Source organism: Carlito syrichta, unplaced genomic scaffold, assembly GCF_000164805.1.
Source record: "Carlito syrichta isolate Samal-C Ts95f unplaced genomic scaffold, Tarsius_syrichta-2.0.1 Scaffold302860, whole genome shotgun sequence".
NCBI lineage: Eukaryota > Metazoa > Chordata > Mammalia > Primates > Tarsiidae > Carlito > Carlito syrichta.
This window is the reverse complement of record NW_007246956.1, coordinates 418,714-433,714: the sequence shown is the minus strand read 5'-3', so window position 1 is coordinate 433,714 and position 15,001 is coordinate 418,714. Positions and strand designations below refer to the sequence as shown.

General features: G+C 40.8%; 1 protein-coding gene across 1 annotated transcript in view; it reads left to right on the top strand.

The window, feature by feature from the left end:
* Window positions 1-659: 659 nt before the first annotated feature.
* GTF2A1 (general transcription factor IIA subunit 1) overlaps window positions 660-15,001 on the top strand; it is a gene marked incomplete at its 5' end in the record, with an annotated part of 20,558 nt that continues 6,216 nt past the window's right edge. Inside the window, 3 exons of the mRNA XM_008057191.2 lie at window positions 660-793; window positions 4,188-4,508; window positions 7,647-7,736. Coding sequence (XP_008055382.2) covers window positions 660-793; window positions 4,188-4,508; window positions 7,647-7,736 — 545 coding nt within the window. The remainder of the gene's footprint in view (window positions 794-4,187; window positions 4,509-7,646; window positions 7,737-15,001) is intronic.

Here is a 15,001-nt window from a genome sequence, read left to right as displayed (position 1 = left end):
CTTTCAACAAAATGGCTGTCTTCTAAAACTATATTCTACAATTTACACCTTCAATAAATCCTAAGATCATGACCCAGAAGCCTGTGACCAATACTAAGGCTCTTAGATGTGACACGGGTTTGAATTATAAGTTGTGTGAAAGCCACAACTGCAGTTTGTGGAAGAATGGGAGCGATGAGCTTCTAAAGTTAGCTTGTGTCGTCCTGGTCTAAGAGTTTTTATGTTTTGAGCTCACAGGAGCTTAATCTGGTTAGTGCTGAGTAGAAAGGGGGAGGAAATGGGGTCAATAGCTCCTGAACGCATCCTAGTGGTCTCGGGGTCAACAGCCCTTCCTGATCCCTAACGCTCAGTGGGCCTCCATGGCCGGCTCCCAACATTTAATCAAGTCTTATCTGTTGTTAAAATGTTGTTGGAGAAGAGCTGAATGATGGCTACTATGGAAAATAAAATATTTTAAGGAAAGTATTTGAACAGGGAGGGAAATAAGGGAAGGGAGGGCTTGTGTTTGCCTTATATAGATGATAGCCTGTAATTAAATTGTTAGTCTTCCTTCTTGATAATTTCTAGGGCCTGTGGTGATTTGCCATTTAATATAATCTATTTATTTTGAGATGATCTTTGCTAAAGTGATAACTTGGAATACATACTTTTTGCTTTAGGCCAGCTTCTTCAGGTGGTCAGAGCAGCCAATGGTGCCCAGTATATATTTCAGCCTCAGCAGTCAGTGGTTCTGCAACAACAAGTTATACCACAAATGCAGCCTGGTGGGGTACAAGCTCCTGTTATACAACAGGTAAGAGAATCTTATTTATGATTGCTATAGGGTTCTTTTTTCTTCTTTTTCCTATATGGATTCCCTGGGTGGTTCCCCTCCCCATATCTATACACACAAAAATTCTTTTTTTCTCCTCTGTGCTGGAGTCTCATTCTGTTGCTCAGGCTGGAGTGCAGTGTCACAGTGACAGCTCACCACAGCCTCGACTTCCTAGGCTCAGCCTCCCGAATCGCTGGGAATTCTGTAGAAACAAAGTCTCGCTATGTTGCCTAGGCCGCTCTCAGACTCCCGGGGCAATCCCACTGGCTTGACCTCTCAAAGTTCTGGGATTACAAGTGTCAGTCACCACACTGGCCTATACAAATTCTTAGCCCCTTCTCCAGTACCACAGACCCTGTCTTTCTAAATTTTTCCTGTATACCTCACAGCTTGACTTAGATTCAGCCTGTTTAAAACTGAATGTTGTCTCTGCCTGTTCTTCATCATCCTCTCCAAGTGCTTTTCTGTCCGTGAGGCCCCCCTCTTCATTCAGCCCTCTAGGCCGGTCATTTGGCCTTTATTCAACAAACACTTGTTGAGTATCAGAGTCTTCACAAGGGACTGAGGGCTTAGGCATGAACAAGGCAGACATGACTCCAGTTTCATGGTACTTACATATTTTCTGGAGGGGGGGGTGTGAAATCCTTCCTTTCCCTACCTCCATTAGGCGCAAGATACCAAGTCCTACCAATTCTTAATAGTTTTGTTTGTTTTTTTAATTTTTGACTGCAGTTTTGCCATGTTTGCCGTCCCTAGCTTTCTTTCTGTTTCTCGTCATTTCCTTAGTTCATATTGTCATATTTTGTCACTAAAAATAGTGTTATCAAGCCGGGCTCGGTGGCTCAGCCTGTATCCCGCGCCTTTGGGAGGCTGAGGTGAGTGGATTGCCTGAGCCCAGGGGTTCAAGACCCGCCTGGGCAGCGAGACCTCATCTCTACAGTAGATCAAAAAATCAGCCGGGCGTGGTAGCGCATGCCTGTCATTCCGGCTACTCGGAAGGCTGAGGCGGAAGGATCGCTGGAGCCCAGCAGGTCGAGGCTGCGGTGGCCGGGAGTGGCCACTGCACTCCAGTCTGGGCAACAGAGTGAGACTCCAACTCAAAAAAAAAAAAAATAGTATTATCCTCTTAACTGATTTCCCTACCCCTCATCTTGTGTCCTCCTCCTAACCTGACTGATTGATAGTCGTCTTTCTAAAAACCTTAAAATATTTTAATGACCTCCCATTGCCTTTTGGAAAAAGTCTAAATTCAACATGGTTTATATGATCTCTTTTGGGTTGTTGTTTCTTTGAACTCTCCAAGTTCATTTCTTGTGTTCCCAGTTAATTTGTTTTACCTGCTGTTTAGATCAAAGTTAAAAAAAAAAAACAACATTTGTTCCTACCTGTGTGCTGGGTGTTTATACTCTTGTACTAAGAACAACGATGAAAGAGAAATGGTTATTTTCTTGAGGAATGTAGGCAATTTTAAAAAAAGAGACAGACACATGAACATATAATGTCAGTAGAATAATATGATGATAGAGGCAAGGTCAGAGCAGGAATATTAATCCAGCCCACTTGCATCTTTCCAGAATTACTGAATTCCTGCAGTCACTTTTGGATTTCACTTGATGTTATTCTCATTAGAATGCTGCCTTTGAGCGTGCACAGTGGCTAATGCCTATAATCCCAGCACTTTGGGAGGCTGAGGTGAGAGGATTGCCCGAGCTCATGGGTTTGAGACCAGCCTGGGCAACTTGGCGAGACCTCACTTCTACAGCAAATCAAAAAATTAGCTGGGTGTGGTGGCTTATGCCTGTAGTTCCAGCTATTTGGAAGGCTGAGGCGGAAGGATCGCCGGAGCCCAGCAGGTTGAGGCTGCGGTGGCTGTGAGCATGCCACTGCCCTCCAGCCTAGGCAATAGAGTGAGAGACTCCAACTCAAAAAAAAAAAGAAAAGAAAAAGAATGCTGCTGCCTTTGGCCCTCCATCTGGCTACTCCCTCCACTTCCTCAAACAAACTAAACGGAAAAGTCTGACTAATTTCCTTAAAGCACCAATAGAAACCTACTAGAAAGGCTTCCCTGATCACGCCTTGTCCCCTAAGCTTAATTTGTTACTGTTTCTTGTGTTCTCATAACACCATATATACTTGTATTTCATTTTCTATCTTTACAAGTTATTATTGCTTTGTTGTACCAATAATCTGTCAAAATACTGTCTTATTTTTGCGTTTCTTGAACTTAATAGCAAGTAAAAGACATTCAGTGCTCTTTATTTGTTACTAATGATAATTATTCATATGATAATGATAATTATTCATATGTTAATTTTTTTTTAAATCTGCATTTTTTTGAGTTGTGATTTACTTTAGAATCCTAGATGCAGAACCTGGAAGGAACTTTAGAAATTATCTGATCTGGCCGGGCTTGGTGGCTCAGCCTATAATCCCAGCACTTTGGGAGGCCAGGGCAAGTAGATTGCCTGAGCCTGCAGGTTTGAGACCATCCTGGGCAACTTGGCGAGACCTTGTCTCTACAATAAATAAAAAAAAAAAAATAGCCAGGTGTGGTAGTGCGTGCCTGTAGTTCCGGCTACTTGGAAGGATGAGGTGGAAGGATCACCAGAGCCCAGCAGGTCGACACTGGGGTGGCCGTGAGTGTGCCACTACGCTCCAGCCTGGGTGACAGAGTGAGACTCCAACTCAAAAAAAAAAGAAATTATCTGATCTGATGATTTTCACTGTGGTTGTGTGATAGAATCTTAGTTAGCTTTTATCTCTAATTAAATGAGAATATTAGGGGTATGGCCGAGAAATCCATACTTTAAGCTACTGGGTGGTTCTGATTTGCAGCCTGGTTTGAGAACCATTGATCCTAGTCTAACAGTGAAATGACAGAAGTGAAGAGAGGTTTAATGACTTGCCTCTGCGATATATACATCTAATCTTAGACAAAACTAGACCTAGGTCTTCAGATTGTCAATCCAGTGTTCTTCATGTGGAGGTACTATAGTAGCATAGGAACATGAACTCTGGACCACAAAACCTGGCTTCAGATTTTGCCTCCTAATTGACTATAGACTTTGCAAGTTACTAAGCCTCTCTGTGCCTCAAGCAAACAAACTAATAATTTGTCTAACTCTTGGCCTGTTAACTTGCATATCCATAGTAAATTAAGCCATTATCTTCAGGAAATCTTTTTCCTTCAGACATTTGAATGGTAAAATAGAAATTAGTGGGTCAATACACTAGTTGAATATTCCTTATGTACTTTTAACTGTGTATGAGTTATGGCCATTTCTGGTGATTCTTCAGCATGTGGACCTGTTTTTATGTACCATATTGGATCCTCGTTAACCAGTTCCTAATAGGTTGTTTTATTTTGCCTTAGGTACTGGCTCCTCTCCCTGGAGGGATTTCACCACAGACAGGTGTCATCATCCAGCCTCAGCAGATCTTATTTACAGGAAATAAGACTCAAGTTATACCTACAACAGTGGCAGCACCTACACCAGCCCAAGCACAGATTACTGCAACTGGTCAACAGCAGCCACAGGCCCAGCCTGCTCAGACACAAGCTCCGTTGGTGTTACAAGTTGATGGAACTGGGGATACATCGTCTGAGGAAGATGAAGATGAGGAGGAAGACTATGATGATGATGAAGAGGAAGACAAAGAGAAAGATGGAGCCGAAGATGGGCAGGTGGAAGAAGTAAGTTTCTAGTAAAAGACTTGAAATGATCATTCATTCAGTCATTTCTGTTTTACGTGGTACCAAACTGAGATATTATGTCCTGTTTTTTCAGATTCTGTTAGGACTGTACAGTATAGGATTTTAAAGATAAAGTTAGATTGTTCTAACTTCAGTAAGGTTTTTGGATTGTTCTGCCTATATTTATCTTAATAAAATATAACTTTCATATAGCCAATAATCAAAAATGAATGTATGCCAAATTAAATTGTATTAATAAAGGTAGTAGAGACAGTACAAGTAATTCTCTTTGGCTTATGCATTTCTAATGTGGCTTAAACATAAGACATTAGCCGGGCTTGGTGGCTCAGCCTGTCATCCCGCGCTTTGGGAGGTTGAGGTGCGTGGATTGCCTGAGCCCGCGGGTTCTAGACCCGCCTGGGCAACTTGGCAAGACCTCATCTCTACAATAAACCAAAAACTAGCCGGGCATGGTAGCGCACACCTGTAGTTCCAGCTACTTGGAAGGCTGAGGCTGGAGGATCGCCGGAGCCCAGCAGGTCAAGGCTGCGGTGACCAGGAGTGGCCACTGTACTCCAGTCTGGGCGACAGAGTGAGACTCCAACTCAAAAAAAAAAAAAAAAATAGAAAAGATACTTGGTATTATTCATTAGAGAGATTCAAGGCAAAACCACAAGATCCCATTTCACACCAACTAGAATGGCTGTAATAAAAACAGAAAGAAAATAAATGCTAGCAAGGATTGGGAAATTAGAGCTCTTGTGCATTACTGGTGGGAATGTAAAATGGTGCAATTGCTGTGGAGAACAGTTTGATGGCTTCTCAAAAAGTTAAGCATGGGATTAACCATGTAACCCAGCAGTTTCACTCTTAGATATTACAAAAGAGAAGTGGAAAAATGTATTTTAAAAAACTTGTACATGAATGTTCATGGCAGCCCTATTCATGGTATCCAAATGTGTTCATTAAATGATGAATGGACAAGTAAAATATGACATTTACACTGTGGAATACTATTTAGCCGTAAAAACTAATGCAGTATGCCACAACTTATATGAACCTTGAAAACATGCTAAGTGAGAAGACAGCCACAAAAGGCCACCTATTGTATGATTCCATTTATATGAACAATCCAGAATAGGCAAATCAGTAGAGATAGAAAGTAGATTAGTGGTTGCTGGGGGTGGGGGGAATGGTAGTAACTATTTTGCACCACACTCTAACCAACTGAGCCAACTGGCCAACCTGGGAGTGACTATTTAATGGGTAAAGGTGATGAAATGTTCTGGAACTAGTTGGTAGAAATACTGTGAATGTTCCTAATGTACCTGAATTGTGTATACGCTCAAATGCTAAAATGGTGAACTTTATATGAATTTAGCTTTAGTATATTTTTCATGTAATAAAAATGGTGACGTGTATTCTCAATTAAATAATATACACACACACCTGTGGGCAAATAGGTATAGACCTAGATATAATATCATCTTCATTATTTTCCTGTCTACTTTTATTTTGTCTTTCTTCATTTGTTAGAAATCTGAGTTAATAGCCAAGTGCGGTGGCTTAAGCCTGTAATCCCAACACTTTGGGAGGCTGAGATGAGAGGATTGCCAGAACTCAGGGATTCGAGACCAGCCTGAGCAACATGGCAAGACCTCATCTCTACAATAAATCAAAAAATTAGCCAGGCATGGTTGCACATCCCTGTAGTTCCAGCTTGGAAGGCTGAGGCGGAAGGATCACCTGAGCCCAGTAGCTTGAGGCTGTAATGGCTGTGAGAATGCCACTGCACTCCAGCCTGGGCGACAGAGTAAGACTCCAACTCAAAAAAAGAGAGAAAGAAATCTGAGTTAAATCATTTTAATTCTGCCACGATTGAGGTAAAGTTTAACATGGCTGGTTATTTTATGCTCTAGTTACATTTTATTATAGCCCTTAATTCTCTTTGACACTGAGATTTCTTTTGTTGTTTTTTTTTTTTTTTTGAGTTGGAGTCTCACTCTGACACCCAGACTGGAGTGCAGTGGCCACTCCCAGCCACCGCAGCCTTGACCTGCTGGGCTCCGGCAATCCTTCTGCCTCAGTCTTCCAAGTAGCTGGAACTACAGGCACGCGCTACCACGCCCAGCTAATTTTTTGATTTATTGTAAAAATGAGGTCTCGCCAAGTTGCCCAGGCAGGTCTCAAACCCGCGGGCTCAAGCAATCTACTCACCTCAGTCTCCCAAAGCGTGGGATTACAGGCTGAGCCACCGAGCCTGGCAACACTGAGATTTCGTAGCACTTGCCTTAAAGTCCGAATCTCAGTTATGCTCCATGCCTCCTCCATAACAATCATTTTGGTAAACCTACTGATTTGTATTCAGAGTCCTAGTTCGTTGTTTTTCTTTTTTAAGATGGGTACAGTTTAGGGTTACAGTAAGGTACAATTCAGGATTACAATTCAGTTATAAAGGTGGTCATCATACAAGTAAATTTGGGCCTCCCTGTGGTCCCCATTTCACCTGGTTTGAGATTAGGTACCCTCATTGATGTGTTATGTGTGTCCTCCTGACAGTTTTCAGCTGCTGCCAATCCCTTTATTCTTATATTATGATAAATGTTCAGGGTCTGCTTATGAGTGAGAACATGTGGTACTCAGTTCTTTGTTTCTGTGATAAATCAGTGACAAGTCCCAGTTCTTAATGTAAAGACACAAGCCAGACTGCTAGCCTATTGCATTGACCTTCTTTTCTTTTCTAATTTCACCACGATTTTCTCTTTTACATTGTTTCTGGTACGTAGTGCCACTAGCTCATTAAACCTTCATATTTTCTTAGGTCCCTTTTAGGCATCATTATTGTTGAGAATTATCTTGTGCTAGTTTTAAAGAATAATGGAAATAAAGTTGAACATCTGTTTAGTACAAGTTATGTAGCTTAACTATTTTAATTATAGTTTATTTCTTGCTGAAATTAACTGTAACATTGACAAACTCTTAAATAACAGCTGATTAATAATATTGCATTTGTGGTATGTATATGTATGCATTTGACACTTGGTTCTCAAAGAATTTCAAGGTTGTATTTCTTTTCAGTGAATATTAGGAAATCCTTTTTATGGTAATAACTAAACAAATAAACTCTCTTATTTGTAGGAGCCCCTGAATAGTGAAGATGATGTGAGTGATGAGGAAGGACAGGAACTCTTTGACACAGAAAACGTTGTTGTTTGCCAATATGATAAGGTAAAGACTTCATCTGCAGATTATTGATGCTATATCTGTTGTAATTTTGTCCTTAAATCATCCTTTTTGCCTTATTGAAACATTTGGGCAGCTGATGAATGCCTCTTTATTAATTATGAACAGTGTGGGCTGGGTATGGTAACTCAAACCTATAATCCCAGCACTTTGGGAGGCCAAGGCGAGAGGATTGCCAGAGCCCACAGGTTCAAGACCAGCCTGGGCAACATGGTGAGACCTCATCTCTGTAATAAATCAAAAAATTAGCTGAGCATGGTAGCACGAGCCTATAGTTCCAGCTGCTTGGAAGGCTGAGGAGGAAGGATCACCAGCACCCACCAGGTCGAGGCTGCGGTGGCTGGGAGTATGCCACTGCACGCCAGCTTGAGCAACAGAGTGAGACTCCAACTTAAAAAACAAAACAAAACTGTGTGAAAACATTGTTATAGTTTTATAGATTATTTAATAGAAAGACTGATTTCTTTACATTTGAAAAAGAATTTCAGTTATAAATGAAAGTAAAATAAGTTTTGGGGTTTTTTTTTCAGTCTAGATTGTCTCTCAACTTCTAAGCAAAGTAAGCAAAGCTACTTTGGGATTGTCCTTTAATAATAATAGCTAACTCAGTGGGATAATTCTGTTTTCCGTTTAGCCTCAACTATCTCAATACTAGCAGGGTTTAATTTGAATTTCTATAACTTTCTTTTTTTATTACTAAGGAGAAGACTAAGGCAATAAACAGGACTAAATCAAACAGATCAGTTTTTACTGAAAACTGTTTAAAATATTTTTTAATTTTGCTATATTTGGTAACATTAAAGAATTTTTAAACTGAATTATGTGAGCATTAGCCCTCGTCTACTTGTGTTCTTAATTATGAAACAGGATACTTCGTTCCAGGTATGATTGATGTTGTTGAGATTTTTTGTTACCAAGATAGTTAAATTGGAATAAATTTTTTTTACTGCAATCATTAAATTTATAATGCATGTACATATTAGCATTGCATTTATAATTTTAGTAGAGGTCTTTACCAGATGCTGAAAACTCTTAACAGAAGCAATTGGGTTTTGTGTGTAACTCTTCATTCAATTTATTCATTCAACATGCATTTATTGAGTGCCTAAATATACCAGTCACTATTTTAGGCACTGGATCTGTGGTCATGAACAGGCAAAATTCATGCCATGCATTAAGTTTCCTTTACAGATGAAGAAAATCTTAAATCTGCATTGCTTTTATTAAAATGAATGTGATGAGTAGCTGTGCTTATTGTAAACAGATCTATTGGGAGGGCTAATGCTTTACTAAACTCTGGTCTGTCCACGTAGCTCTTTGAGCTATGGTTGCCATGTTTTCCTAGCTTTGGCCCCCTTCTCTCTGCCTTGGGGAGCTCTTCTCTCTTTCTCTCTAATTTCTAAAAAACTGTATTTTCCAATCTAACAACAACAGAAGATCTATAGGGAGAATGTTAGGACAGTGGACCTTATTTTCTAATAACCCGGCAGAGAGCCAGACCAGTATTATACCAGAGAAGTTACAGAATAAAATCATCGAAGGTCATTGATTAAGAGTTTAACAGCATCCACTTTTGCGTGTTATGACTTCTGGGTGAGTGTTCTTATAATCCTGTACCATGCTCATTATCACAAGTGTAATTTCCTGTTATATACGTGTGGAGCAAGAATATGAGTTTAAAACAACAGATACCAATAAATCTTTATTGTCAGAAAGCCTGAAGGGAACCACTTACAGCCAATTTATCCAGAATACAGTTTCATGATAATGAAATGTCTTTATCAGGCAAGATAAGACTTCTATTTTAACCTGACTAAAGAATATGCTTCTAAGTATTTTCCTATTTGAAGGGAATAGTTGTATTTTCTTTTGCCACAAACTGTACACATATTTTAAATGTTTAAAATTGGTCTATTTTTGCTCCTAGAGGCATCACTTAAATGTAATGTTTTAAACTGATAAGTTAAGAACAGCTTTAGGCTGGGCACAGTGGCTCACGCCTATAATTCCAGCACTTTGGGAGGCCGAGGTGAGGGGATTGCCTTAGCCCACCTGTTTGAAACCAACCTGGGCAACTTGGTGGTACCTCATCTCTACAGTAAAAAAATAAATAAATAAATTAGCCAGGTAGTGGCACATGCCTTTAGTTCCAGCTACTTGGAAGGCTGAAGCGGAAGGATCTCCTGAACCGAGCAGGTCAAGGCTGCTGTGGCCATGAGCATGCCACCGCACTCCAGCCTAGGCAAGAGTGAGACTCCAACTCAAAAAAATATATAGCTTTAGTATATTGCAGAAGTCTAATTTCAAGAATGAGATGAGACTGGGATCGGTGGCTCAGCTGTAATCTCAACACTTTGGGAGGCCAAGATAAGTGGATTGCCTGAGCCTGCTTGGGCAACTTGGCGAGACCTCGTCTCTACAGTAAATAAAAAAATTAGCCAGGTGTGATAGCGCACACCTGTAGTTCTGGCTGCTTGGAAGACTGATACAGAAGGATTGCTGGAACCCAGTGGGTTGATGTTGGGGTGGCTGTGAGTGAGACTCCAATTAAAAAAAAAAAAAAAAGAATGAGATGAATTGCTCTGAAGATTGGAAAGGTGGGGACTTGATGCTTTTAGCAAACAGTAAAAAGCAGTAGTGTTCCATGACTGGTCCAAATGGGACTGGATATTGGCTGAGTGTGGTAGCTCACACCTGTAATACCAGCATTTTGAGTCGCCAAGGTGGGAGGATTACTTGAGCCCAGGAGTTGGAGACCAGCCTAGGCAACATAGTAAGATCTCCTCTCTACAACAAATTTTTAAAAAAATTAGCTGGGCATGATAGGGGGCACTCCTGTAGTCCCAGCTACTCAGTGGGCCGAGGTGAAAGGATCCCTTGAGCCCAGGAGGTTGAGGCTGCCATGAGCCGTGATCATGCCGCTGGAATCCAGCCTGGGCAACAGAATGAGCCTTTGACTCAAAAAAATAAAATAAAATAGAAATAAAATGGGATTGGATATTATTTAAGCCAACTTGAATTTTAAGAGTGTAGTTTTGAAGCCTAAACTTTAGAATTTCAACAATGAATCAATTTTAGAAGGGATTCTAGAAGGACTATTAAAGTTTGTATTGCCAATCAAATCAGAATCTTAGTTAAATACTAATAATATTGCAGAGTTCCCACTTAAATGTAAGTGGATAAGGACTGATAGCACTTTGTGAAATTTGCCTCAGATGTAGGTAATTTTACTTTTAATATTTTTTTCACTAGGAAATTAAGAGGGCTTCTGGCTTTCGGGACGGCCCTTCATGAAGGGCTTAGGGCCAGTACATAAATTACTTTTTAAGTTGTGACTTTTTACTTCTATTCAAATAAAAATATTCACCATTTATCACCCAGTATCACTTCAGTATTTTCTGGGCTACTGTTTGACCCATGAGATTTTTCTGTATTTGTTTTTTGCAAATTGCCCTATGACAGAATGTAATCAGTTTCTTGTCTTTGGAATTCCTACTTCCTGACTATTCAACACTTTCTTGTTTTTCTTTATATAGTCCCATTGCCTTTCAGGTATAGTCACTTGGTTTATGATGGAAATAAATTTGTACACACATTTTTAGAATAAATAATACTTTCTCTAAGGAATCAAAGAAAAGGGTGTCAGAGGTCTTTTCCTTTAATTAGTACTTTTGAGTGTCTGATTTCCCATGGCACTGTTCAAGGAGTTTGAGGTATGCTAGTGATCAAAACAGAACAGTCCCTGCCACTGGGAAGCTTACTCCAGTGGGAGTGGATAGATGCTAAAACATAATAAACTAATTCACGTGGTATATTAGAAGCTGATAATGGGCATGGAAAAATACAGGGCAGGGGAAGGGGATGGGTTTTACTTTTAAATAGGGTAGTCATAGTAGGTCTTTGGAGAAAATGACATTTGAGCAGACTTAGAGAGTGTTAGCTCTGTTATTGTCTGGTGGCAGAGCCTTCCTGTTGTGAGTGAGGAACAGCAAGGAGGCCAGTGTGTCTGAACTGGTGTGCTGGTGGGGAGGGATGGGAAGCAAGTACTGTAGTAGATGAAGTCAGAGAGATAAGGGAGTGGAGACAGTGTGGATCTTTGTAAGGACATGGAATTTTATTCTGAGTGAATCAGGTAGTTACTAAAAAGCTCCGAATAAGCCGAGCTCAGTGGCTCAGCCTGTGATCTGTGCTTTGGGAGGCTGAGGTGAGTGGATTTCCTGAGCCTGTGGCTTCAAGACCCGCCTGGGCAATTTGGCGAGACCTCATCTCTGCAATAATTCAAAAAATTAGCTGGGCATGGTAGCGTGTGCCTGTAGTTCCAGCTACTTGGAAGACTGGGTGAAAGGATCGCTGGAGCCCAGCAGGTTGAGGCTGCGGTGACTGGGAGCAGCCACTGTACTCCTGTCTGGGCGACAGAGTGAGACTCCAACTCCAAAAAAAAAAAAAGATCCAAATACACAAGTGGCATGATCTGATTTAAATATAAATTTTGAAAGAATTAATTTTTCTTCTTTGTGGAGAGCAGAATGTGGGGAGGAAGCAAGGACTGACAAGGAGACTAGGGGGATGTTGTAATCCAAGTGGGAGATGCTGATGACCCAGACTATGGTGACAGTCTAAAGTTGGTGGGAAGTAGCTAGATTTTGGATTTGTATTGAAGGAAGAGTCAACAGGATTTCCTGGTTCTTGGATGTATGATAAAAAGAAAAAGAGTAATCAAGAATGACTCCCAAGATTTTTTGACAAGGCTCCTGAGAAAAGGATGGTTGATGCCATCAGTTCAGTGGGAAAGGCTTTGTGTGTGGAGCAGGTTTGGGAGAGGTCAGTACAGTTTTGGACACATTAAGTCTGGTCTTTATTTTGTTAGACATTCAAGTCATCTATTTTAAGATACTAGATTTACCACCTACATGGTATATTTAGACTAGAACTGTAAGACCATTTAATCTAAGAGTCTCTGCCCTGGCTGCTGTTTTAACTTCATCGTACTTTGTTTTATATTGTATTAATAAAAAAAAAACCCCAGAATTTATTTATTAAAAAATGTGAATTTACTCTTACATGTTTAAACCCAGTTACTTTCAAAGTACTCTGTTTGAGAGAGTACTACACCTATTAAGCAGTACACCTATTAAGATGCTTTTTCCATGACTCAAAACAGTTTTTGAACTCATCAATTTTGATGGCTTCTAGTGCTTCTGCCATTTTTTGTTTCACCTCTTCCATACTGACAAAATGTTTCCCTTTGAGGACTTTTACCATTAGGGAAACCAAACCAAAAAAAAAAAAAAGTCGCTTGTGGTGAGATAGGTGAATAGGGAGGGTGGGACATGGAAGTCGTGCCTTTTTTTTTTTTGAGTTTGAGTTTGAGTCTCACTCTGTTGCCCAGACTGGAGTGCAGTGGCCGCTCCCGGCCACTGCAGCCTCTACCTGCTGGGCTCCGGCAATCCTTCCTCCTCAGCCTTCCAACAGCCGGAATTACAGGTATGCGCTACCACGCCCGGCTGATTTTTTGATTGATTGTAGAGATGAGGTCTCGCTGCCCAGGCGGGTCTCGAACCCGCAGGCTCAGGCAATCCACTCACCTCAGCCTCCCAAAGGTGGGGGATTACAGGCTGAGCCACCGAACCCAGCTAGTCGTGCCGTTTTTTGGTCAAAAACTGCTGAACACTCAGCACAGTGTGAGCAGGTGCACTCCTTAAATCATCCATCACGGTTGGGCATAGTGGCTCATACGTATAATCCCAGCACTTTGGGAGGCCAAGGTGAGAGGATTGTCTGAGCCCACAGGTTCAAGACTAGTCTGGGCAACTTGGTGAGACCTCATCTCTACAATAAATCAAAAAATTAGCTGATCATGGTGGCATGATCAGCTACTTGGAAGGCTAAGGCAAAAGGATCATCTGATCCCGGCCAGTTGATCTGTGAGCGTGCCAGTGCACGCTAGCCTGGGCAACAGAGTGAGACTCCAACTCAAAAAAAAAAAAAAAAAATCACTCATCATGAAATGGGCAAACAAGTTGAGAGAATTTTTCCCCCCAAATTTACCGAAGCCAAATGCAGCCTCTCACTGATGCTGATGGATCCCTAGAACACTTACCTAGCTGGGAAAGCCTGTGCTACAAGGGACCCACCCTCCAAAAAATAATTCTGGTGTCTTTTGGGTCCCTCTTCGTTAAGTAAGAAAGGTTTGAATCTAGAGAAAGAGCATGAGAGTCGTTTTCAAATACATGAAGAGTTGTTTGATTGTTTTTAAGTCTCCAAAAGCAGAACTAAGATCAACAAGTGGAAGTTGGAGGAAGCAGGTTTCAGAAAGGGGTCAAGTATTGAAAGACTTTTTATAAGAGTTGTCCCAGAAAGGAATAACTTAATTTGAAGTTATTTTCCCCCCCTCTTCTAATCGTATTCAAGCAAATACTGAACAAAGATGAATACGTCAAGAATATACCATAAAGAATGTTTGCTCTGGGAGGTTAGACCATGGCATTTTAGGAATGAAATCTCAGACAGTATCTGTTCCTGTGAGCATTTCTGCATTATAACAGACTAACTTAGTGAAAAGTTTGAGACCAAGACTTGAGAATCATCTTTGTCACTTAATAGCAGTATATCCTTGGCCAAATTCTTGAACCTATCCAAGCTATCATTTCCTCCTTTGAAAATGAAAGCCTGAACTAGTTGATTTTTTTGAGGTGCCTATAGATCATAGAATAAGGAGAACCATGGGCCTTCTTTCAGAAGCTGTGGAATTTGAACATATTGTAAATAATGAGTGTGAGTTCTGGCCGGGTGTGGTGGCTCACACCTGTGATCCCAGCACTCTGGGAGGCCAAGGTGTAGAGGATTGACTGAGCCCGTGGGTTCGAGACCAGCCTGGGCAACTTGGCGAGACCTCATCTCTACAATAAATAAATTTAAAAAAAAAAGAAAGAAAGAATAAAAAGTTATTTACTACAAAAAAATAATAATTATGGGTAGTGTGAATTAGTTTTCCCTTAACTTCATAGACTTGCAAACAACTAAAGACTATAAGGGATGGCAAAGATTAGAGTGCCCAGAACCTGCCCTTTCTTTTTTGGTTTAACTGTTAATGTCCATAGTTTTCAAAGTCTGTTTTATGTGACTGGATGATCATCATTCCTTTAGCTGTATATATATATATTCTTTTTTTTTTTTTTGAATTGGAGTCTCACTCTGTCACCCAGACTGGAGTGCAGTGGCCGCTCCTGGCCACCGCAGCCTCGACTTGG